Here is a 25,739-nt window from a genome sequence, read left to right as displayed (position 1 = left end):
TGTTTCATATGGGTGTAGTCTCTTTATTATCCCCTCAAAATGCACCAGATTGATGCATTTAAGTCCAACATTTAAAAAAACATCTTACCGGGGGAGCATGCCCCCGGACCCCTCTATAAGATTTGAGGCCCGGCCCCACTGTTCCCAAATAGAGTTGCAATTTTTTTGCTATCACTTTGTGCAGCAACGCTATTGACAAATAAATCCAGCAAAATGGCACAAAAAACTGGTAGTGGCCTCAGGGACGAGGAGTCATTTAACCAGCCAGTAGGAGTCAAGCTTTACTTTCTTTTATATCCATAAAGAAAAAGTAAATCTGTTTACAGTTGTTTCATTTTGGATGTTGAGAGGTATCCATATATCTCTTCATTTTTCTCTCAAATTGCAGCAGATTGATGCATCTAACTTCAATATTTAAAAAAAAAAAATCCCGGGGGAACATGCCCCCGGACCCCCCTAGACTAGAGGGTGTCAGGTCCACTCCCCACTTATAAAAATAGCACTTTACCACTGCACCCCCTCTAATCTCAGATGCACCCTGAGTCATTTTGTTTAAGTACAGTGAGCCTTTCTAAAATATACAGTAAAGAGACAAACCCACCAGCATTATAGGATATACTATGACTTTGTGCCAAATAGTTGTTTCTGATTTAGAGTACTGGCACCTTTTTTATTTCAATTCAAGCACTGGTTGTAATAACAATAACTCATCCCTTTCGAATTTTCTTTTTGAGCTTTGCCAAAAGCCACTGTGTCAAATGTCCTACTTGGGTTGCCGTACGGAGTTGCCAAATATGGCGGACCATCTCGCACATGCGCACTGCAGATCGGGCAGAGCTGCAGATCGGGTAGTGAGACGAAGGTTCCTAAGCTAAATGGACTATTCGACTGCAACCCCGGTTTGTGGGGAAGGAAGATGGCGGCGATGGATGAAACTGGATTGCTTTTGCGCTATTAAAACGGCAAAAAAGCCGTTTTTGCCCCTCATCACGGTTCATCAAATGTAATGCAAGACGGCAGCGTTAATCTCCTGCTATAGATAACAGGACTACAGGACTAAAGGTAAACCAGCAGCACACTGTCACTGACCCTCTCGCGACCATAAGCCTGCATGAGCTACTGTAAGAGAAATGGTGAAGCTAGCTAGCCAACTGAATGCCTCCGTCTTGAGTTTGTATCCAAACAATGCAGCGTTCAAACGCGACAACTACAAATATGTAACACTAGCTCACCCGGACACAACGTTAGGTGTAATCTTTTACAATAAAAGAGTTAGAAAATACATAGGGCAGGGAGGCAGTGAACGCTACACAGGGCAGTACACGGTACACAGCAGGAATACAATTAATTTGCAAAACGAGAAAAATCGATACATACACAGATTATTAGCTTAAATCAGGGGTGTCAAAACTCAAATACACAGTGGGCCAAAATAAAAAATAAACGGTACTAGTCGAGGGCCGGGCTGGTTCAATGTTTATTGCAAAACTCATTGAAATTAACTTATTGCACATTTTAAAACTGGAACTAACAAAGCTTAAATTATTGCCTACAAAAACAACATTAAACATTACATAATCAGTTGCATTAATTTCTTATGGCTCTATCTGCACCTTTCCGGAGTCATTTCTTATGATTACATTTTTCCACAGGACAACAACAGCTTCAAAAAAACAATTTCCCTCAAAGAAAAAAACAAACATGCCCTGTTGTCGTAAGAGAAAAAGTGCAGGAGGAAACATCCATTGAAACTCAGTTTGCTGCTCTGTGATGCTAGTTCAAGCAGATACTTGGCAAGTTCATCAATGTTTGGGGTCAGGAAATCCTCAGGATGGAGTGAAGGTGTGCGTGCAATATACCGGCGGGCCAGATCTAATAGTAATTAAATTATGCTGCGGGCCGAAATTAAAACCATCAAGGGCCTGATTTGGCCCCCGGGCCTTGAGTTTGACATATGTGGCTTAAATACACAGGCTATGGTTATTACCTTATACGCTCAGGGCCGGCCCTGATCAATTTGCTGCCCGAGGCAAGATTTTAGCTGGCGCTCTCCCCCCCCCCCCCAAATGCAGACACTCATTATGACTCGCGCATGCATGCACGGTTGTGGCATGACCACCAAAACAGAAAGATATGGACACAAGATGTGTGCAAATGTGTTTAGTATCCTATCCATTTGAACATGATTTAAGTGGGGGGGGACCTAACCTCCTCTAGCGGGGTCCGGGGGCATGCTCCCCCGGGAAGACTTTTTTTTTTTAATATTGAAGTTAAAAGCATCAATCTAGTGCAATTTGAGAGCAACATGAGGAGATCTATGGATACATCCCTCAACATCCATATGAAACCGAACTGTAAGCAGATTTTCTTTTTATTTATGGGTATTTTACAAATCACTCCCCTTTTAAACTGTATTCTTGTTTATTAATAACAACTTTTTTTACTGTCATATAGTATTTTATACTACAAGAGAATAGATACAAATCTATTCTCTTATTTTTTTATAACTATAATGATCATATAAAGGTGTGCCTTTACCTCACTGAGCTGAGGCTATCAGAGCCTCTCAGTCTTTCAGGAGAGAGCTCTCTAAAGCTCTCCCCCCACGGCCGCTTACACAGTAAATTCCAATGTTAATAAAAGCTGTATACGTTTTTTGGGAGTATGATTTATTTTAAATTAACAAAAATACAACATTAAAACCTATAATTGCACACTAAAACCATTATTTCAAAAAAAGAACTATTTCACATAAACTTCGCATTGAAGCTCCTTCTGCATCATCTAAAGCAGGGGTCGGGAACCTCCGGTTGATTTATAAACACATGCAAAAAAGAAAAATATTAAAGGAATCTAGACCACAAAATAATTAAACAAGCGAGTGCCTGTTTTTCCTGGCTAAGGTCAGGGTCCTTGAACGCAACACGAGCCTAACGTGTCATCACGTGGTATATGTCTCGTCTGACAGGGCTACCGGAGAGCACCAGAACGCCGCTCCGGCACTTCACAAATTGAAAGCTCAGTGGCATCTGCTCATCTGTCATACTGATCATACAGTCAATAACTTTGTTGTTATTAGCATCTGGTTAGCTAGCTATGCTAACGGATATAAGAAGCTTTTTCTACAACCAGTGAGGTAAAGGCACATCTTTATATGATCATTATAGTTATAAAAAAATAAATAAGAGAATACAGTAAACAGGTATAAAATACATATTTGACAGTAAAAAAAAAAGTTGTTATTAATAAACAAGAATAAAGTTTAAAAGGGGAGTGATTTGTAAAATATCCATAAAGAAAAATAAAATCTGCTTACAGTTCTGTTTCATATGGGTGTTGAGAGATGTATCCATAGAGCTCTTAATGTTGCTCTCAAAGTGCACCAGATTGATGCTTTTAACTTCCAACATTCAAAAAAAAATATCTTCCCGGGGGAGCATGCCTCCTGACCCCCCTAGAGGAGATTAGTTTTCCCCCACTTAGATCATGTTCACATGGATAAGAAACTAAATACGTTTGCACACATCTTGTGTCATGGTAAGATATCTGGATTAAGAGGTTGCTTTTTCTTTGCACAGAATGAAAGAAAGGCCAAATTAATGGGCTGTGATTTTGGTTTTTTAAAGCACAGGTCAGTAATTTTTACGGTCCTCGGAGGATGTTGAAAAAATTGAAATGGCCCTTGAGAGGAAAAAGGTTCCCCACCCCTGATCTAAAGAATCTGAATAGCTCTTATCATGTCTGCCACTTTGGTACTTTACAGGTCCTTTTGCTGCATTAGGAACCTTCCTGGGAGATTAAGATTATTATAAATCACAACTTTTTTAACCACAACCTTGGTATTAACCTTTACAAATGAGGGTTTCCTTATAGGTACAAATTTATTTGGATATTCAGCCTTAAGGTGGTTTATATAATTTTTATAGCGATTGCCAGATTAGTAAATGCAAACATTCTTGAAATACATACTGTTTTCTTGTTGAATCTCAACTAATACAGTGCAGCAACGTAGCAACTATTTTATCTGTAGGAAAATAAAAATCTGAGGTGTTCACCAAAGATAATACATATTCAATGACTACTTAAACCAGAGAATATGATCATTTGTGTCTGGAAAAAGGAAACAAGTTAAAAAAGATTTCATGTCTGAGAAGGTTTACTTATTGCGAATTTCCATTGCTGCACGGCTTAAGCGTGCCGTGGCAAACCTGGCCCGTTTTTTGTTGCGTTTCCACTAGGGGTGGTTCCGTCTAACGGGTACTTTTTCACAGTTTTTCTGGCCCTCCAAAATCGAGGTTCTTTCCGGGCCAACAACCGGGCTGAATATGCTAAACTAGTGAGAGAATCGCTGGCAAGGGGGCTACAACTACAACAAAATGAACATATTTGACCGTGACTTAATTGTAATACAAGTTTCAAAATGATGCCGAAGTAACAACATACTGATACCGGATAGTAAAAACCATGAATTAATGCTTTGACAAGTCTGCAGACAGACAGCAGGCGAAAAACCTTTTAAAATGCGTCTTTTCTGAATGGAGATCGGCTAAGCTAACGCAGTATATGCTCCGACCGTCCACACTCACATCAACGGCCTACAGACATAAATAAAGCAGCGACTGTATTCACCATGATACAGACAGTCTGTGGTTTGTACTTGTTTAACTTTTGTCTAGTTTCTAAACAGATATGAGGAGCTGTGAGCTCTGAGTGCTAAAAGCTAACGGCTGATGTGGTTTTTCTGTGGTTCGCATTGAAGATGACGTCACGGCTCCGCCTACACTGCGTTACTATAGTTACTGCCCCAGCTACTAACCTGTAATGGAAACGCAGCATAAAGTGAGCTTGACCTACCAAGGCCTAACTATACCGTACTAAGCCGTGCGAGGCCCTGCAGTGGAAATGCGCCATTAGAATGTTGCATTTTTCCAACCTCAAATCCCTTGTTGTTTGTTTGCTTACAAATTGTAATTGATCCAAACTAGCTTGCTCATATCCCTGCATTGTCATTCTATCACTCCTGAAGTGTTTACAAATGCACTGCATGTGTTTGTCTTCTAGGTTTATTCCTGGATTCCATTTCTGTGACGTATCCTTGTCGGGGCTTCAAACCGAAGGGTCCCACTGTCTGACTTTTGCACCACTAGTTTTCCTGGCCAATGGACTTGAGTCCAGCATCAGGCTTCAAAAGGAGGCCCCTTGCTTCCTCTTCCCCGAGTGGAGATAAAGAGATTGCCTGGAGCCCTACTCCCTGCTCGCCATCCTTATCTCCTTCATCTAATCCGTCTTCTCCCTTATCTACATCCTCCTCTGTTTGCATTAACTTAGGTTATCAGAGCCATGTAAAAGGACAGACCCAAGGGACAGAAGTGGCCAAGGTGTCCTCCACTTCTGCCTCTCTAGCAAAGCAGTCCCTCTCCTTAAATACACCCAACACCACCTCCTTAGAATCCTTTCCTCACGCTTCAGTGTAACCAGGTGTTGATTGTGAAGAAAAGGGCAAGAAAATTGACATGTTTGATCCTTTCAATGAAATTGAGGGAGTGAAGGGGGAAGATGGGGAGAAATATGACCCCTTTGACCCCACTGGTTCCCCAGAATCAGACCCTGATGGAATTGCAAAAGTCAGGGGGGTGAAAATAAATGCTGAGAAAGGTGATGAGGAAGGAGAGCAAAAGGAAGAACTTCCAGATTCCACTTATACCTTGGCGGACCTGCAAAGCCCCAGACCAGCCACCCGACTCCCTCTCAGGAGGAGAGTGGACTGTAGCACCGCAAAAGCTGGGGAGCATAGGGAAAGTGCTGAGTCTGATCACTCCGAGATAGAGGAGGGGGAGATAGTTGGAGCTACCGACAGGAATGGAAACAATAAAAGACCATCAACTGGAGAAATTATCCCACTTAATTCTCCCAGTGTCTCCTTTTTTGGCTCAAAGCCAGAGCGCATCCTTCGGGTGCTGGACGGGGACGGCTTTGTGTCTGTGTGCACAGAGAGCAGCTGGGATGTAGACATGGAGCCTGAGGACGAGCCTGTGGTAGGAGTGGAGGATCTTAGGAGGAAGCTGGTCAACAGGCGAAAGGAAAGATATCTATCTTTTCCTTGTCCTTCCCCTATCTCTCCTCAGTCACTGCCTCCTCCCTTGAATCCTCCATCTTCCACTCCCTCTCCCCCTCTCACACTTCCGGTACAACAAGGCATCAAGAACCACAGCAAGTCCTCCAAGATTTCCAAGGACCACGACCAACCGAAAAGCAAGAATAGGAAGGCAGGGGACAAGGAGGAGAGAAAAAAAAAGACTAGGAAGGACAAAGAGGGATGTCGGGAGAGGAGCAAAGAAAAGGAAAGAGGCCATAAGGCCGGGAAGGAGGTAAAACAAAGAAGGAACAGCAGGAGCAGTAGCCGGAAGAGAAAGAAAAAAATGCTTAGCAGCCCAGAGCTCTCAAGATCCTGCAACTCTTCAGGAAGGGGGAGGCACACCAGACACTCCTTTTCAAACCTATCTCTAGAAATAGACAGAGAAAAAGAGAGAGATAGAGGAAGAGACAGAGACAGGGATCGAGACAGAGAGCACAGTCAGACCACTAGCCAAAGAAGAGATGAGAGAGTTAGAGATTCTAACTCCAAAAGTAAAGACAGACAAAGAAAAATAAGACAACACTCAAGCAGCAGAGAGCGAGGCGTTCCAAAGAGGTCTAAACCAAGCAGGGAGAAGAGGGACGAAGAGAGAGACGGGCAGCATGAGAGGGAGCGACGTCTGGACGGTCGGTCTGTTGTTCCGCCCTCTATCCAAGACCTCACTGGGTCTGACCTCTTTGCCATCAAGAGAACCATCACAGTCACCACCACCACAACCACCACCACAGTACCTGGCTCCCCGAGACTGGCCCCGGCCTCTCCCTGTTGCCCCACACAGGACTCTGACAAGCCCCACAAGAGGAAGAAGAAGAGGAAGTGGCACTCAGCTGGAGAGATGGAGGAGCAGGGAAGTTGTCACAGCCAATCACAATCACCACCAAGGTATCAGAGCTACGAGTCAGACCACTATTCAGATAAATTGGAGATTGATGTGTTGTCTTTGGATGGAGAGGCTTTGGACTCAGACTACCCATATTTGGAGGATACACCCCCTGCTGCCCTGCCCCCAGAACAAACTATTGCCAGCCCCAAAACTAAAACTATCCCCAAGACTGGACGACATCACCCGAAAAAGAAATCGCATACATTCAAAAAAATTGCCAAATCTCAATCCTCCTCTTCCAATAAAACCAAAAGTAAATGCCTCTCTTCACTGACAGTTACATCAGGCCCTGCCTCTACCTCATCTGGCCTGCCCTCAACAAAGAGAGCAAGGAAGGTGGTGAAGGCAAAAAAAGGGGACAAAAGCAGCAGAAAAGATTTGTCTCACTCTGGCAAATCAAAGAAAGAAAGTGGCGTTAGTCGGAAAGGCAAGCTTCAGTCAAAAGTGTCTGTGCTAGTGCGTGAGGGTGTGAGCAGCACCACAGGGGCTTCAGTGGGTACTGGAAAGCTTGGCATGGATCTCATAGGGCCAGGAGGAACAGGAGGGGGGACTGGGAGCTCTGTGGTGGGTGGCTCAATTGCAGTAGTATTCTGCAGGGACAATGAGAGCAGGTCTCCGTTCCTCAAACCTTGCTCGGAGCCCCTATCACGCAGTAAAGATATGGCCAGTATGGGGAAGCGCAGCAGCCTTGCTGCACCACAATCCTCATTGTCCAGTCCTTCAGGACTGAAGTCCAAGAAAACTAAAGCCAGCTCCATCACATCCACCTCCTCCTCCGCCTCCTCCCCCTCATCATCTCTGACAACTAAGCGCCGTCGTCGCCTAGCCAAGAAGACAAGAGAGAAAGCTGGCGTTTTAAGGTTGACTGCTGGAGACGGAAGCCAAACCAAAGCCCTATCTGAAGGCTGGGGGGGGGTCTCTGTAGATCAGTCAGCCAGTGGGGAGGGTAGCAAGTCAGTCAGTCCACATACTAGCCAAGCTGGCCCTTTACCATGTTCTTCCTCCTCTTCCTCTTCTTCCTCTTCTACCAGTGTGCTCCCGCCCTCCTCCTCCCCCCCGCACACGCCTCCACCCTCCATGGCTCCTCTACGGGACACCAGGGAGTCTTCCCCAGACTCTCAGACTGTGGACAGCAGCTGTAAAACCCCAGACCTTTCTTTCCTAGCTGAAGACTGTCCATCTCAAACAAGCCCCACGCCCCAGGCATCCAGTCCTTCAAGCCTGCCCCCCCCCCAGGGAGGAGGTGTCAGCATTGCCTTGTCTACACCCACTGCCAAACCCCCTTCCCTAGATGATACACCCAAACCCCTGGCCTCCCCTCCTTGCTCATCCTCTACAGCAAGCTGTGGTCCGACTTCCATTTCTCTGCCTCTGTCCTCGGCAGACCCCTCCTCCTCCTCTGTGTCTTCCTCATCTGCTAGTAAGCCTCACCCCCCCCCTCCAGAATCGTCTGCCCTCCCCTGGAGTCTGCAGACCGGAGTAGACTGTACCACTGGAGGAGTCCTAGCATGTGAGTTTTTTCCACAGATGTCATTCCGAAACATGCACCCCTTTAGGGGCTTGTAGTACAGTAAACCTCCACTCATTTGATTGTATTTCTTGTTCATATAAAGAGAGTTCAGAGGCTCAAAACTTAAAATGTCAAGCCTGTGACAGGAAATGAGTAATAGTCTTCTAACCTTTAATATTTGTAAAAGATCAAATGCACTGTGATCTGCAGCCACACACCAGTGTAGCTTCATTTTGAAAAGAATAAGGTAGTATACCTATTTCAAGTATCTTCAAGTTGTTATTTCCAAAGCATGTAGAAAACAGATCCTTCAATAATAAACAATTCAGCATGCAGTTCATGTTCTTTCGAATACATTCTTAAACAACAACAAAATATGACTTATATTTGAATCATGGCCCCAAAGGTGTAAATGTGCTTTTGCTGAATTTTCAGTGACTGCTCTGCTCTTCAAAATGGAGGAGGCCAATATCGCCAGTAGAGCGAAAGCTCAAGAGTTCATTCAAGCCACAAGCCAGGTGAGTGTGGGTCAGTGACGGTCTCTCTGTCCCAAGCCGGCATTCTCCTTCTTCTTCAGATTTTGTTGGTTTTATCTTATTAAAAGGAACCTTAAGGGCTTTAAAAACATGTCTTTAATTTACCTGTTTTCCAGTGTTAAAGAAAATCAAAGGCAAATAAAGCACTGAAATGTGAGACGACCTGGAACAACTACAGCGCAAGGCAATAGCCAACACTAGGCCTGTCACGATAATTTATTGTGTTGGACGATAAATTTTTCTGGAAATTATTGCGATAAACGATAATATTGTCGGCACCGTTTTAAGACCATTTTAGACATAATGATAATATATAATAATAATTCAAGTACATCCTTTCAAACATAACTTTTTATTGAACATTCAACATTGCAAATGAAATGTGAAATAATATTAAAATATATAAATTAATAAATAAAACTAATTAATTAAATTATAATAAATAAATGAAATCACACACAACCAAAACAATAAATTAAATAGAGTCAGGCTGGAAAACAGAGCTCTCTCTCTCATATATATATATATATATATATATATATATATATATATATATATATATATATATATATATATATATATATATATAAATAAATATATAAATATGAGCACACATTATCTCACAAGCAAAAAAAAACTCCTTAAAACAACAGTCAAGTGTACAGTCCACTGTCAAAGGCCCAGATGCCTCAACAGGCCATATCCAAATCTGTTTTTCTAAGTTTTCAAGCAAGGAACACCAACATGTTTGCATTGTCGGGCGGGGGCTCTCCATCTCCAGCTGCCGTGTTTGCTCCCAGGTGGAAAAACGGAATGGGGTGGTTGTGTTTTAGGTGGTTTAAAATGCGTGGTATTGCCTGCTTTTGTCGCTACCTTTTTTAAACCAATGCGACTCACCGCCCGGCTGATTCAAGTCCGTAGGTTCGCCTCGTTGATTTGGTTTGAATCCAAAATACTGCCACACCGGAGAATCGAGATGTGTCGTTAGGTTTTGTAACCAATTCCATTTCACTTTAAATTCCCCGCGAGTAAGTCACACGTTGTCTCCCGCTTGACGCTATATTATTAATTTGGCTGCTACACTGCTGCACGTGCACGCGGAGTGTCCGGACCTGGCTGTGTGTCAGCCCCGCCCCTCACAGCGCGCCTTGCAGCCACAGCGCTCCAGGCTAAAATGCTGGTCACATCTTTATGAATTGTAAACGGCCATTTATCGAGCTCAGAAAAGTTATCGAGTCCATTATTATTTATCGTACGATAAGTCAATTTATCGATTATCGCGACAGGCCTAGCCAACACACTTCAACATGATTCATAATCCAATAAAACATTTGACTATCATTAACATTTTAGCTGGGCAGTTTTCAGGGATGCAAAATTGTGTCTTTCAGTGAAAATGTTTCTGGTTTGAATCCAGAATTGGTCACCTACCTACGTGAAGAGGGATTGATGTGTTATACCAGAGTTCAGATTTACAAGGCAAAAGCTAAATGGAATAAAACATTTACAAGAGTAATTGACCTTCACATTTGCATATAAGCCAAGGTGGAATTAACTCGCCTTAATACTAGGAATGTAACGATACCAAAAACTCACGGTACGATAATATCGCGATAAAAGGTCCACGGTACGATATTTATCGCGATATTGAAAAATAAAGGGAGAAAAAATTTGTTTTTTATTTTTTATTAAATAATAAATCTGATTTGTACAGCATTTTAGTAGGATAGTAGTATTTTAAAGTGTCAACAATATAATAATAATAAGACCCTGCAATAGAATAAATAAAGTTTCACTTTAGTTTTTAAAGTAACTCAACTCTAACTCACTCACTCAGCATCATCAAGGTTATCTTTTAGGAATATGAGGATGTCCACATTTCCAGGTAGAAGCTGGGATGTTTGGGCGTTTTCCCTGCTGTGGAAAAAACTCTTGCTTGTTACTGATGTTGCTGGGACAGAGAGATACTGTATGCTTTGGCCATGGGTGACAGCAGTGGGTAAAACTGTGCATTGTCTCTCCACCACTTCAAAAGCAATACAGTTTTTGCCAAGAAGGTGAGGCTTATTGACAGGGAGAGATATAAATATACTGTTGGTACTTGTCAATGTCTCTAGGTATGTACATGTAGCCCTGTAAATACAATGTCCTTGTGTGTTATCTGTTGTTTTATGTTCATGTTGTAACCTACTCGCTGCCATGTTGGACATGTCTCCCTTGAAAAAGAGATCGATAATCTCAATGGGACCATCTGGTTAAATAAAGGTTTAAAAAAGATTATTTTAAAAAAAGCGCGGTAGATTTTGTCAGTCTCATGACGGTATTGAGACATTTATTTACCGCGATATTCGATATATCGTTACATCCCTACTTAATACACAAGTTACATTTCTTTATTCTATTTTAGTATTTTCAGACTTAAAACCTATTTAACCTCTTGTCTTTTGGGAAAGAGTTTGTTTATTGTTATCCAGATGTGATGTACCTTATATTAGTAATGGAAATAGTTTAGTGGGGGTGCAGAAGGCTCCAGCGGCAGGACTCTACAGGAGTATGTAAATCCACTGTGAACTTGCATGGCAATGTCTTCATTTAAATTAAGCTTTGAGCACCAGGAAAAGCGCTATATAAATGTAATGTATTATTATTCAGGGCTCGACATTAAGGACTGCCCGATGGCCCGGGGCCATCTAGTATTTAGCTCGGGCAATGAAGCCTCACCTGCTGGTTGCCCGATCGGGCAATCTATTATGCCAGTATCATGCAGCTCGCGGATCCAGTAATGAGTGACCCGACAGTAAAACTAAAGATATCTATAACTAGTTTAGGTAGTTTGAGAGGTAATTAAAATAGCTACGTGTGATATTCTAAACTGAAGTGTGTGTTTTGACGGCTCACCGCTGCATGTGATCATGCAGAGCTGCATGTCGACTCGTCAGCAGCAGCTGATCTCTCTCTCCCGTCAGATTAGACTTCACTCGCATTTATGTCCATATTGATCAGATCTAGCTAGTTCTAGCTAATGATAGGACTACCTGCTTATTAAAAGACACCTAAACAATAAGTGTCGCTATACAACTGGGTGAGGCCACAAAGTATAGCGCAGCATTATGCATTTGTTTACATGCCCACCGGAACCCTGAGGCATTACCAACAGATCAACACACAATCAACCCATACAGGACATCTCTTTCTCCACATTAAGTGTTAGACATTAGAATTGACTATTCTTGTCTGTCACATAAGTGGCGCAACTGAAGCAGTATTGCGCTAAAGGGAAATTATTTTGACCGAAGAGATTTAGATTTGCCGGCTAACGGGAACTCTGACATCGCCATTTTGTGTGCTTCGCGGATGGTCTCCCCCCCCCCTATAACAGCTTCCACTCTTCTGGGAAGTAGTGTTAATTTCGTTGACTAAAACTATGACGAAATATGTTCGTCAACGACCTTTTTTTCCATGGCGAAAATGAGACGATGACGAGACGGCACCGACGGCAGTAAACAATAACTGCAACGAAATCATCATGCAATATCGTTGACGAAAAGTTACGAGACGAAAATTTAGTTTACTAAAATAAAAACTATGCCAAAATATCTCTTTACTTTCGTTGACGAAAAATGAGGAGACAAAATATTATCAAAGATAACGTTACATTTCTGATAGTCAGTTTTTCTCCCAGCAGTTCTATTTCCGGTTCTGCGGCAGGGCAGCAGCTGTGTGTCTCTGTGCTGCGCGCGGCGGTACATTTTAATTACACCGGGCAGCGGCACAATGTGAACTGTCAGGAAGACTCGGGTCTAACTCATGGTCTAACTAACCTTATTTAACAGAAAATAAAAATGGCAACAACAGGGCTTGGGAGCAGTGGTCGCACTCGCGCTAACCGAATACCCCCCCGTCAGCGCGAGTGAGTGATAAATTGTGCACTCGACAGGGAATAATGGATTATGACAAAAATGTTACAATCCTGTCCATCAAAATTACTGACAACGAAAAAGTCTGAAGCCACCACTGCTTGGGAGAAAGAAACAATGTGATATTTGGGCCCATTTTCGCTACAATGAGGCGGAGAAAAAAAAGCAAATGCATTGTTTCATCAGAAGGGAAGCAATGTGGCCATAACACAGCTGCTAAAAACAGCACAAACCTGACCAGATACTCTCTGCAAAGCTGCATTCTTAATCATTCAACTTGTGTTTTTCATCAAATAAGGACAAGCTATAATCTTATTTATTTATATACTAAATTGACAAATAATTGGTTTTGGCTGGACTAGTTTGACTGAATGTTCTACATAATCTGATGGCTAAAAAAGACTCAACAGTTTTCATTGACAAAAAGTAGACTAACATAATTAGTTTTCTTTGACTAAAATATGACTAAAATTCTCAGACTTTTAGTCGACTAAATCTTGACTAAAATAGTTACTGTTTTAGTTGACTAAAATAAGACTAAAATGCTCAGACTTTTAGTCGACTAAAACTTGACTAAATAAAAACAGGATGAAGGTTACTAAATATGACTAAAACGAAAAAGGAAATTTAACACAGGACTAAGACTAAAACTAAATTAAAAAATTGCTGACGAAATTAACACTACTGGGAAGACTTTCTAAGATTGTCTGTGGGAATTTTTGCCCATTCATCCAGAAGAGCATTTGTGAGGTCAGACACTGATGTTGGACGAGAGGCTGGCTCTCTGTTCTAGTTAATCCCAAAGGTGTTCCATGGGGTGGAGGTCAGGGCTCTGTGCGGCCAGTCAAGTTATTCTACACCAAACTCATCCAACCAGGCCTTTATGGGCCTTGCTTTGTGTTCCAGCATGACTGTTCCACAGTTTGGGGAACAGCCATCCCCAAACTGTTTCCACAACATTGGAAGCATAGAGTAGTCCAAAATGACTTGGTAAGATGAAGCATTAAGAATCCGCTTCACTGGAACTAAGGGGCCCAGGCCAACCCCAGAAAAATAACCCATAGCATTATCCCTGCTCCATCAAACGTTAGTCAGGCAGGTAACCTTCTCCTGGCATTCACCAAACCCAGACTCGTCCATCAAAGGACAGATAGAGAAGCGTGATTGGTCACTCCACAGAACACGTTTCCAACGCTCCAGAGTAACCCCCCCCCCAGCCCAATATCACCACTTACAGTTGATCGTGGAATATCTAGGAGAGAAGAAATGCCACAAACTGACTTGTTCAGCGGCAGCATCCTATCACAGTACCGCGTTGAAATTCAGTGAACTCTTTAGAACCACCCATTCTTTCACAAATGTTTGTAAAGGCATGCTACATGGCTAGGTGCTTGATTTTATACACCTGTGGCAATGAGACTGAACGACGAGGACGCATATGGTCGTTTCCGTTACCGATTTGTGTCATATAGACCGTTCGGCCACACTAGGACGACAGAATATGCAGGGCTGCCAACCCTCACGCATTGAACGTGAGAGTCACGCAATTAGCCACACATGCCTTTCCTCACGATATGTTTTCGTCCAAAATAAATGTATATTAAAATAAAGTGAAGGAAAAGCAAACCGAGCGGTCTACGAAATGAGACAGTCTTCTGGCTTGGCTCAGTAAAGTTGGAACGATATTGGGAGATTCGGATTTCACAGATCAATAACTCATGAACAAAACGTTATTCAGACACAAATGATGTCTCCTAAGTACCATGGTAAGGTTGACAACAAACTACAATCACAATTTGATCAAAAAAAGCCAATACGCGCCGTCCTCCGAGCTGGACACATTACATTGGTCTCTATCCACAGCCGGAGAAAAAACGAGTGCTCAGGTACCGTCTACAAAGTGCAACTCAGAGAAAAGAAAAGAAAAGAATATTCAATCACTATTATACAGCTTATTACTACCAAACTCACCACACACATCAATAGTCTCCTGGTTAATTTTGCTCTCAAAAAGCACCAGATTGATGAATTTAACTTCAATAATTTAATAAAAATCTTCCCGGGGGAGCATGCCCCCAGACCCCCCTAGAGGAGGTGAGCCCTCCCCCCCATAAAATAGCACTTTACCTCTGCTTACACCTATATGCCATTTTATATGCTGTGAGCTGATTATCGAGCCTTCATTGTAAGAGTCGTGGGTACACTGTGTATGTGCGTATTCCACTAGCGCCCGGTACATTAATGGGAACCCCTAGTTTGTACATGTTCAATACATTTGTAACACTGTACACATGAACGTTTCTTTTTTCGGTCTCACTTCAAGCTGAACTCAAAGGTTGGCAGCACTGGAATATGGCACTAAACCAGGGGTTCCCAACCTTTATTGTGCCAAGGACCGGCAGATACATTAAAAAAAATGTGCGGACCGGTTGTCAATTTTAACTGATTTGTATATTTACTCACCAGCAGGTGGCAACAGTGGTTAATTGTATGTAACAAGCTGAAGAAATACCAAAATGCATCCAAAACATATTAACAACGTTTAAAACCAGGATACAATTCAAACAAATTAGGACCACTGTACACATTGATATAACTGAAATGTCAGTGAGACCCCTGGGCTTGTTTGCCGTTCCGGTGCACTCAGACAGCATTTAGCACTACATCGAGATTAAGATTAAACTAATTTATTTTGGGAACACCCACATACCTATGGAGTTGGCCAGATGTGTTTAAATTACTGTTCATGGTCATTTGAAAACAAATGCCGTTGTTGGACACACAAACACACCGAACATACACAGCGGAGCCTTTGTGGCCGGACATTTCCTTCATACAACGAGTAATAGGGGGAATAATCGGGCCGTTCAATGTGTGTGTAGAGGTGTGTGTGGTTGAAATATAGCAGCCTGCAGTGGGGAACATAGTGAAGGCGGTGTGTACGCGCTGGTGCTGCACTTCTCAGAGGCTGCCTCCTGATGCTGCAGCCATTTCATGAAGTGAAGGAGGCTTTACAAATAAAAAAAATAGCTCTACACCCCTGGCCGCAATGTCCTTAAAATGAAGTCCGAGTTCGAAATATAATGTATGCACTGCCATTCCCCCACAAACATAACAGTCTGCGATTAAACGGTTGTCTCCTGTGTGCTCCACTTCCTATTGGCGCACCACCTGTAACTTTATCTGCGCACAAGAGGCTGAGACCTTATGCTAACCAATTTTGATTTATTTTGTATGTTTTGGATGAACGGTGACTGGTATAACATTTAAAAAAAAAAGAAAAATTATATATTTATAATTATGCAAATATTACGCTAAACTCACAGCTATTTTGCGGCCCTGCAGTAAGACCGGGGTTGGGGACCCCTGGACTAAACGACTACGGTAACGATAACGGGTCCCAAGGTGGATAGACCGGCACATATTTAGACTTTTTTTTTTTTAAACTTTTTTTTTTTTTACATATTGTAAAACAATACATGATTGTCACTAAAAGCCTTGTCTTTACATTACAATAAAATATAAAAAATAATTGATTAATTAATTTGAATAACAATTCAAGTTAGTAGCTATTAAAGGCATAAAAAGACAGAAATGTATAATTCTTTCTTTAATAGAAATGTTTCTTCTGCCCGTAAAGTGTCCAAACCGGGCTTTTCTGGATAAGCGCATTTTTAAAACATAGTCATTTTCCATGCCGGTTTCAGTTGGATTATTTTTCACAGTTGCTCCGATCAGATCAGTCTCCTCCATTTTGTAGATTATTTACGACTTTTGAATCCACATAAACACATCGGCAAAATCCGGCTTACTTTGAGCATGTGTTTTAAACAGTTTAATCCCTTTGTGAATTGAGTTAGGGTTAGGGTTTGGGAACCACTGCCCTATACGAACATTTTCTGATAACAATGAAATAGCCCCGCCTCCCTCTAACTTGGTGTACAGCATCAGTGGAGGGGTCGGACACATTACCGTAGAAAAAGAGCAGGAGGTGTGGAAAAATGTGTCCGACATCAATCGAAACGTATTAGCAAAAAGGTGTGGCCTAGACATAAATGCTCATAATTCATCCGAAATGTATCCAAATATCACAGATTTCGGTTTAGAGGTTCAGTCTGTCTTGGGAAATAGGCACAAAAAAGCATGTTCATTTTGGACAATAGGGGGCGCCAAAAACACAACAAATGTATACCTCAAGAACGGATGGACGAAATAAATATATTTTGTGATAGATATACTGGCAGGATGAGTATAAACTGAGATTTAAAGTGTTGCAACCAATGATGAATGTGGGCGTGTCCTATGAATTTTTTTCTCGAAATCGAAGGGTTAAAAACACTTACGGACACATAACTTTGTGTTGAAATGAGGTACGGCCTTTAAACTCGGAACACACGTGACAGCCCACAACCTTTTCCAGACTGTACAAAAAAATCGCACGTTTTAGCAAATACGGCTCAGTAGCGCCCCCTATTGTGCGGTAGTCACATATAGTTTTTCCAAACTACCCGAAACTTGGCACAGACATTCCTCATGGAATTGCGGACGTATTTCAAAATGGCTTCCATTAGCCCCTCTTCCCAGAAAGTTGTCCATTTTGAAAAATCGGCGTTATTCATGCGTTTTTAAGCGCATTTTCGCAAACACCTCCTAGGGAAAAGATTGGAAGAATTCCAGTCCAGGACAAGTTCAGCCCATATCCAATATCATGCTAAATTGAGAATTAAGTAGTTGCTAGCTCAATCGGGGCGGACGTAAGCTAACAGAGAATGTACCATTTTTTACAGATTACATGTCGCAAATGACTCCAAAGTACTTGCATATAGTTTTCCCGATATTCACGAAACGCTGTATACACATTGCTATTATGATGGCACACATATTTAAATTGGCTTCCATTTGGCCCGCCCCTCAGAAAGTCAGCCATTTTGAAAAATGTGCAGCTCTCATACATTTTTTCCACACATTTTTGAACGGCCTCCGAGGGAAATGGCCGGGACAATTCCCTTCCAGGACAAGTTCAGCCCATATCCAATGCGATGCTACATTGCGAAGGAATAGTCAGTTGCTCGAACGGGGAGCTCGCAGGCTAGAATGTACCATTTAGATGTCAGATAAGCTACTCTGCCTTCCACATCATCTGTCTCTCTCTCACACACATACACACCAGGGTTTCCGTTAGCCGAGATTACCGGTTTTTAGCTGGTTAAATTGAACAAAAACCGGTAAATTCAAAACCTGCCGGTCAAAATGTCCGATGCTCCAATCGATTGGCCGCCGATTATTATCGGCCGATATTCACTCTTAATAGTTTGATCTGTGCTCTCTGTAAAGGCCGATCAGGAGAGCTGGATCTGATCGATATGGACATAAACGTGAGTGAAGTGTAACCGGACGCGAGAGAAAGAGATCAGATCAGCTGCTGCATAATCACCTGAAGCCCCGTCCACTGTTGAGCGAGCTGCATGAGAAACTGACGGGCTGTCAGGAGAGAGAGGGAGAGGGGAAAAGAGAGGATCCCTTTCTCCCATGTTATTATTCAAAGTTAATGTAAACTTTTGAATAATGTACTTCATCTACTACAAGTAGTTTCTTTGAATGTAATAATTATGTTGTTTGTGGAATCATTTATTGAAAAATGAATCTGAATTTTTCGATCTGTTACGATTATAAACTGAAACAATATAAAAATGAGCCCCATTAACTGAGTTTTAAACATCAGCATATCCGGTCCTAGTCCGGTAATTACCTGCTAACGGAAACTCTGCTACACAATTGTTATTATTATTATTGAAACATGACCGGTAGGTTTCAAATTTGTCTGGTAAAATAAATTCAGTTCGGACATTTGACCGGCGAGAAAAAATCCTAGCTCACTAAATCACAACCGCTCAAACCAACTGCAAACTGCTACTGCGTATTGGACAAACATAACAGTCTGCGATTAAACGGTTGTCTCCTGTGTGCTCCACTTCCTATTGGCGCACCACCTGTAACTTTATCTGTGCACAAGAGGCCTAGACCTTATGCTAACCAATTTTGATTTATTTTGTATGTTTTGGATGAACGGTGACTGGTATAACTGGAAAGTTGCTCCCCCATGTGACGTAATATGACGCGTTTCACGTATGACGTTTAAAAAAAGGCAGTTTTTAGTAGCAGAGCTCAAAACGTCTCCTTTCCCTCTGAATTCCTGCCCTTATGTCTCGTGAAACATATATAATCCTGCATTATTATTTTTTAGCATAAATCTAGTAAAAAAAAAAGTTGCTCTTTAAGTTGGTAAAGAGGAACAATATTTTCATTATCACCACCCTCTCAGACTCTCTCTTTCTGGACAGTTACAGAAAAAGACAGCCTAAATGTTTGTATAGTAATGTACTGGGAGTGAAAGCAGGTCCACTGAGCCATTGCTTTTTCTCATGTTTGTCATGCAGATCCTCTCGCAGGCCAATCAGAGCCAGGCCCAGCAGCTGGCTCCTCCCTCCTCAGCCTCATCCTCACAGATCCCCCCTTCTCCCTCTCTACCCCCCCATTCTGGTCCGAGTCCAGCCCAGTTCATCCTCCACAGCTCCAAAACTCCCCCCCCTCTCCTTCACCCCTCCATGGGTGGTGGGTGTGCACAGACCCCGCCCTCCATCATGCCTGGGGGGCTGTCCGGCCTCACTGGGAGCTTTAGAGACACTGGCTGGGACCTAGAGAGTAAAGACCCTGATAAGGTAACGCTGATCAGGACGATTTGCTTCCCATTATGTCATATATTCCACTCTACATTGTACAACTAACTTGCATAACTTAAAAAATAATCATACCTCTTTGAACATAAATGCATTACAGAAAGTGTAACTGCAGCTATTGTCACATTCAAGTGTTTGACTGATTTAGTAATTGTAAGTAAAAGTGCACCTAAGATCAATAAAGTATACAAAGTTTGTTTAAGATCACAACAGCAACACAGAATATGAGTATGTCTCCAATGTTTCATACCTGTCGACATGAGTGTGGCGGAAACAAAGCTTTCGCACTGAAAAAAACTTGTAATTATTTGTATTATATATAATAAAATATAAACCCAATATATCAGTATTAGGGATCGGTTTGAAAATTGCCACAATCTTCCACTTGGACTGAAGAACGAACTGATTCGATTTTAGTGATCAAGGATCAAGATCACTGTGACCTCACCAACCACATTTTGGCCGTAGCTTAAGAATTAATGTGGTAAATATGACCATTTACAGTAATGTCTAATTAAAATAAATGCCAAGTGAAGCGATTTTTGGTCAGACTTGGATTTAAGTGCAACTTCCTTAGTTTGATGCCTTTTACTTGTTTTGATCCTAAATAGGACTTGTTTTTTGTGTTTGTTAAAGGAATATTTGAAATTGTTGTATTATAATATAATTAATTGAACATGTCGTTTGCCCAAATTGCCCAGTACCTGAAGAAGCTGCATACCCAGGAGCGGGCAGTGGAGGAAGTGAAGCTGGCCATCAAACCTTACTATCAGCGCAAAGACATCAACAAGGACGAATACAAAGACATCCTCAGGAAAGCAGTGCATAAGGTCAGCCCAGCACACACACTGAGCGACACAAAGTGCAGCAGAACACTTCAATGCAACCTCAATGCATGTTTTGCTTAATTTTGTTAGAATAGGGTTATGTTAGTAAATGAAGTTGTAAGTAATGCTTAAAAACTAAGGCTGGGCAAGTTAACGCGTTAATATCGCATTCATTAATTAACACCAAACACAGGCATTAAACATTTTTTTAATTAATATTACATTACATGTCCCTTGTTAGACGCTTTTATCCAACGCAATTTGGGGTGAAGTGTCTTGCCCAGGGACACAACGACATGCTGTCTGCAGTGGGTATCAAACTTGCTATCCCCTGAATCAAAGTTCCGCGCACTATTTCACTGAGCCACAGCCTCCCCTACTATTATTAACACGTCTCAACCAATGAGAGCATTTGGGGCGGGCTTAAGACTGCTTAAGAGTTGATAGAATCAGAGTTATTTGGAACCACTGCAAAGTTGAGTTCTCTTATCTTTGGACTCTGAGGGGAACTTCTACAACACGTTAAAGCCCTGGCAGTGGCAAATAGCTCTGGTTTTATATTTGATTACATTAATTAATGTCTAAGTTGAGATTTACAAGAAATATTTTAACTGCTACTGTGTAAAGAGAATACTGTTGTTAAAAAGCACCCTATTTTTTAAAGTGTTTGCAAACTGAATGTTATTGCGCTTTTGTTCATATGGCAGTACTTTTTAAATAAAAGTGAGCAATACACCACTTTAGATTTTATTATTGAATTTTGCGCATAACACATTGATCGTAGAAGATTATGTAATAACTTGTGATGAAACATTTAGATCGTTGCCCATCACTATTAAAAACATAAGCACTATTACTACATATTCCTACAATGAAACAACATCAACAAAATATAAACAAATGACTTTGATATAAAACAGGCACTGTGTCAATTTCTCAGATTTGTCACAGCCGCACTGGGGAAATCAACCCTGTCAAAGTCAGCAACCTTGTGAAGCTGTACGTCCAGCGCTACAAATACTTCCGGAAACATGGACGCAAAATGGATGAGGAAGAGAGAGAGGACAGGGAGACAGGAGCCGTGTATTCCTCTGCCTGAAACAAGACTCTGACCCTCACCGCCGCCTTCTTCTCTTTATTGTTGTCATAGCCAACTTTTACATGCTTTTTATCTTATCTCTATGATCTCACTGTAAATATGTATTTCATAGAAAATGTATCATGTATACAATGTTCGGGAAGTAGTTCCTATCATGTTCGCCCCTGTGATGTAATACGACCCGGTACACCTACTTTGCAATAAATTCTGCCTTTGTGAAGCTCATATTTGATTTAGTTGCCTCTTTCCATGAGAAGCTTCGCAGTGGTAGCACTAATTGCAAGGCTTTTTTCAACAGCATTGGAAAAGATGTTCATAATACTTTGTCTACCCCAGGGGTGGGGAACCTTTTTCCTCTCAAGGGCCATTTCAGTTTTTTCAAAATCCTCCGAGGGCCGTACAAATGATTGACCTCTGCTTAAAAATACTAAAATCACAGCCCATTCATTTGGCCTTTCTTTCATGCCGTGCGAAGAAAAAGCAACCCCTTAATCCAGATATTTTACCATGACTCGTGCATGCATTCACGTGCACGGTTGTGGCATGACCACCAGACAGAAAGTATATTAGACACAAGATGTGTGCAAAAGTATTTAGTTTACTATCCATGTGGACTGATTTAAGTGGGGGGGGGGGACCTAACCTCCTCTAGGGGGTCCGGGGGGCATTCTCCCCTGGGAAGATTTGTTTTTAAATGTTGAAGTTAAAAGCATCAATCTGGTCCACTTTGAGAGCAACATTAGGAGATCAATGGATAGATCTCTCAACATCAATATGAAACAGAACTGTAATCAGATTTATTTTTCTTTATGGATATTTTACAAATCACTTCCCTTTCAAACTGTATTCTTGTTTATTAATAACAACTTTTATTTAGTGTCATATAGTATTTTATACCTGTTTACTTTATTATCTTGTTTTTTTATAACTATAATGATCATATAAATATGTGCCTTTACCTCACTGGTTGTAGAAAAAGCTTCTTATATTTGTTAGCATAGCTAGCTAACCAGATGCTAATAACAACAAAGTTATTGACTGTATGATCAGAATGAAAGATTAACAGATCGCCACTGGGCTTTCAACTAAAGACACAGCCACTAAAAAACTGCGGCATGTGTCCGGCTCCTTATGGGTACAACGTTCTGGTGCTCTCCGTCAGAAGAACTGCACCCCTGTCAGACGAGACATATACCACGTGATGACACGCTAGGCTCGGGTTGTGTTCAAGGACCCTGACCTTGGCCAGGAAAAACAGGCACTCGCTTGTTTAATTTTTTTGCGGTCTAGACTTCTTTAATTTTTTCTTTTTTGCTTGTGTTTATAAATTACCTCGAGGGCTGTAGCAAATGGTCTCGCGGGCCGTATACGGCCCGGGGGCCGGAGGTTCCCCACCCCTGGTCTACCCTATCACTGTGTATCAAATATAAAGAAATGAGATGTATACCCAGTTACACATACCAAACAATGTTGTAGAATATTGTAAGGACACAGTGGCGGTTCTAGCTGATATGGCGCCCTGGGCGGTGCACCTCCCAAATTACACAAAGGACTTTTCAATACAATTACCTTTGAGGTGTTTGCTAAGTTAAGTTGACTGTTAACGGTTATAGTGGTTGTTTATAACATTTTTATTGCAGGGCTACACATTATCGTTATGAAGTAAGACTGTTTGAAATGTTTGTTGCCGAACTGACGATGAAACACAGGCAGCTAACAAACAGCAATGGATTTGAGGTTGCCGGCATAATTTAATGAAAGCTTAATATAGCCCAACTAAATAAATGAGATGTTACAGGTGCATGCTACATACCTTTATTTTTTGAGCGTTTCTCTTCTTCTTTCCTTTTTCTTTCTAAACTGGGCCCCTGATGCCTTTTGCCTTTTTTTTCTCCATCACCGTAGGTATTCATTTTTTACCCGAGAATCAATGCATAGCGTACCCCTCCCCCAACACTGTCAACTACAGGTCAAGACTATACCAAGGCGCCCTAGTCAGTTTTTAAATAATTATTTATTTTTTCATACAACCGAGGGAAAAAATATTTCTGCAAAACTATTTATATTGTATGAATGAATTTGGTGGCATTTCGAGGCGTGAGATTATTTTTACTAACTTTATAAACATCGAAAGTGATTATTTGATAGATTGTTTACCCACCGCCCCCTCCTCTCTCCCCAATAGTGAGGGGACCTGAGATCACCCCCACCCTTCTTTGAGTGTGAGACCTTCCATCCAGCTGTCTGCTGTCAGGGCGGCTGCGCGCCCGCGCTCCCTTCTACCAACACCAACAACAATACACTATATGAAATGATGTTCATATTGCCGATAAAACATTTTTTTACACCCCAATTTTTTTTTTCATTGCGCTTGGCCGCCCTGGGCAGCCGGCCTGGGCGGCCGCCCATGTCACCCGTATCAATATCCTCCACTGAGGACACTACACCACATGTCCCCTCTATTCCCTGTCTGTCAGTCTTTGCAGATGGTATAAAGGTTAAAATACAATGACCTCTCTGCTGTCTGTTTTGTGTGCATGTGTTACTGAGGTTAAAATAATATTGCTAAATCTCTTTTTAAAATATAATTGTTTGAAAGAACAGTACTTTATTCATATAGTACATTTTTTGTATTTGCTTTACCTGTCCCAGGAACATAAATATACTTGGTAATTAATCTACTCTGAAGTTAGAAAAAGTGTTGTTCTGTATTGCTGACCGTAGGCATAAAGTAGCGCATAGAGTAATTAAGATAATGTAAACATATATTCATTGCAAGAGGGTATATGCAGGTATTGCAGCAGAGCATGAACAGGTATAAGTACTGTGGGGGGAAACTTCTGAAGCAATTGGAAACAGGACTCACGAGGAGAGCTGGAGCTTTGCGGGTGGTTTATTTGGAGTTACGGTCGGAGTATTGGCAAGACGGTGTGTCACGAGTTGACACAGCGGTTGCAGAACTCTCTGCAGCTCGAGGTTTTAACTAGTTCAGAGTTTAATAATCAACATTCTTCATCAGTGAGACTAAACAATTATGGACCCCGAATCTAACTAGAGCTCTCGTCCATAGAATATAATGTGCCTGAACAGTAAACTACCTCATGGCGGCTTGTGCTCTGTGATAGACTGGCAACAGCAATGCGCCCAAGCTGCTTCTCCTTAAGAGAGATGGCAGCAATACCCAAGGCCGTAGAACTATGCCACGGGAAAGGAGACAGTGAAGAGAGAAAATGATGAACTGGGTCGAAGGTTGAATACCAGAGCTAATTATTCCCTAACAGTTCCTCTCTTTTAATCAATTTTGATAACCTAAAAAACCTATTATAATAATAATATATAAAGACCCAAAATGGGTCGCGGACCCGTTTTGATTGGGTCGCCAGTTAAATGCATTGCTACACACACGCAGCGTCAGAGCTGATGGCTGCGTTGCAAATACAATTTTTTTTATAATTTTTGTATTTTATTTTTTATTTTGAAAATGAAATTATGCTATATTGAATGATTTCATTTTTCTAAATACAAATAAACTAAAAATAAAAGATTGTATTTGTATCAGCTCTGACGCGTCCCCCGCGAAAGTTTTCGCGCTGTCTTTTTATTGTCTGTTGATTAATCCCGATCGTACATGATGGCAAAAAGATGATACAAAGAGGAGTTTTTAAACCTTGGCTTCACAAAAGCTGTTAGAAATGGAGAGGAGCTTGAAAATGAATAAATTGGACCTGCATCTCCAAACAAAACATCCTCTGCATCGGGACAAATCGAAGGATTTTTCCATCTGCAAAGAAGAGTCTTTCAAGAAGCAGTGTTTTGACGGCGGAAAAGTAAGTCACTAATTTTAATCATTTGTTTTGTGTTTTTGTGAGTTTGTCAGGGTCTATTGTGAAATTGTTTCGTTAATGCAAAGTTGGATTAAATGCAGACTGAGCCCCGGAGCGGACCGCCAGCTGCGCGATAACTTATTTATTAGGGCCTAATAAATAAGGTTCTTCAGAAAGGGTGTAGGCATTCTACAATGTTGCTAATAATTTCAGATTGAAACAGTCAATCACAATCGTAAAGTGTTTGGAGCATCTTTTCAAAAGCACAAT

The 25,739-nt window shown here is 41.5% G+C and overlaps 1 protein-coding gene across 2 annotated transcripts; it reads left to right on the top strand.

The window, feature by feature from the left end:
• The first annotated feature begins 5,363 nt into the window (after positions 1-5,363).
• On the top strand, positions 5,364-24,154 carry scaf1 (SR-related CTD-associated factor 1). 2 transcript variants are annotated; one of them, XM_079643385.1, is made up of 5 exons: positions 5,364-8,529; positions 8,965-9,047; positions 19,420-19,701; positions 20,421-20,549; positions 23,831-24,154. In XM_079643385.1, the coding sequence occupies exons 1-5, from the start codon at positions 5,514-5,516 to the stop codon at positions 23,831-23,833; spliced, it is 3,513 nt and encodes a 1,170-aa protein (XP_079499511.1). In that variant the 5' UTR covers positions 5,364-5,513; the 3' UTR covers positions 23,834-24,154. The 2 variants fall into 2 exon arrangements, with proteins under 2 accessions (XP_079499511.1, XP_079499510.1); XM_079643384.1 differs by lacking the exon at positions 23,831-24,154 and adding an exon at positions 21,487-21,870.
• Positions 24,155-25,739: the final 1,585 nt, after the last annotated feature.

Source organism: Notothenia rossii, assembly GCF_949606895.1.
Source record: "Notothenia rossii genome assembly, chromosome: 8".
Classification (NCBI taxonomy): Eukaryota; Metazoa; Chordata; class Actinopteri; order Perciformes; family Nototheniidae; genus Notothenia; species Notothenia rossii.
This window is presented reverse-complemented; position numbering and strand designations above follow the sequence as displayed.

Coding starts and splice junctions, on each gene's coding strand:
- scaf1 (XM_079643384.1), top strand. CDS start 5,514: ATGTTTGATCCTTTCAATGAAATTGAGGGAGTGAAGGGGGAAGATGGG. Junction 8,530..8,964: donor CACTGGAGGAGTCCTAGCAT/GTGAGTTTTTTC, acceptor CTGAATTTTCAG/TGACTGCTCTGCTCTTCAAA. Junction 19,702..20,420: donor AGAGTAAAGACCCTGATAAG/GTAACGCTGATC, acceptor CAAATTGCCCAG/TACCTGAAGAAGCTGCATAC.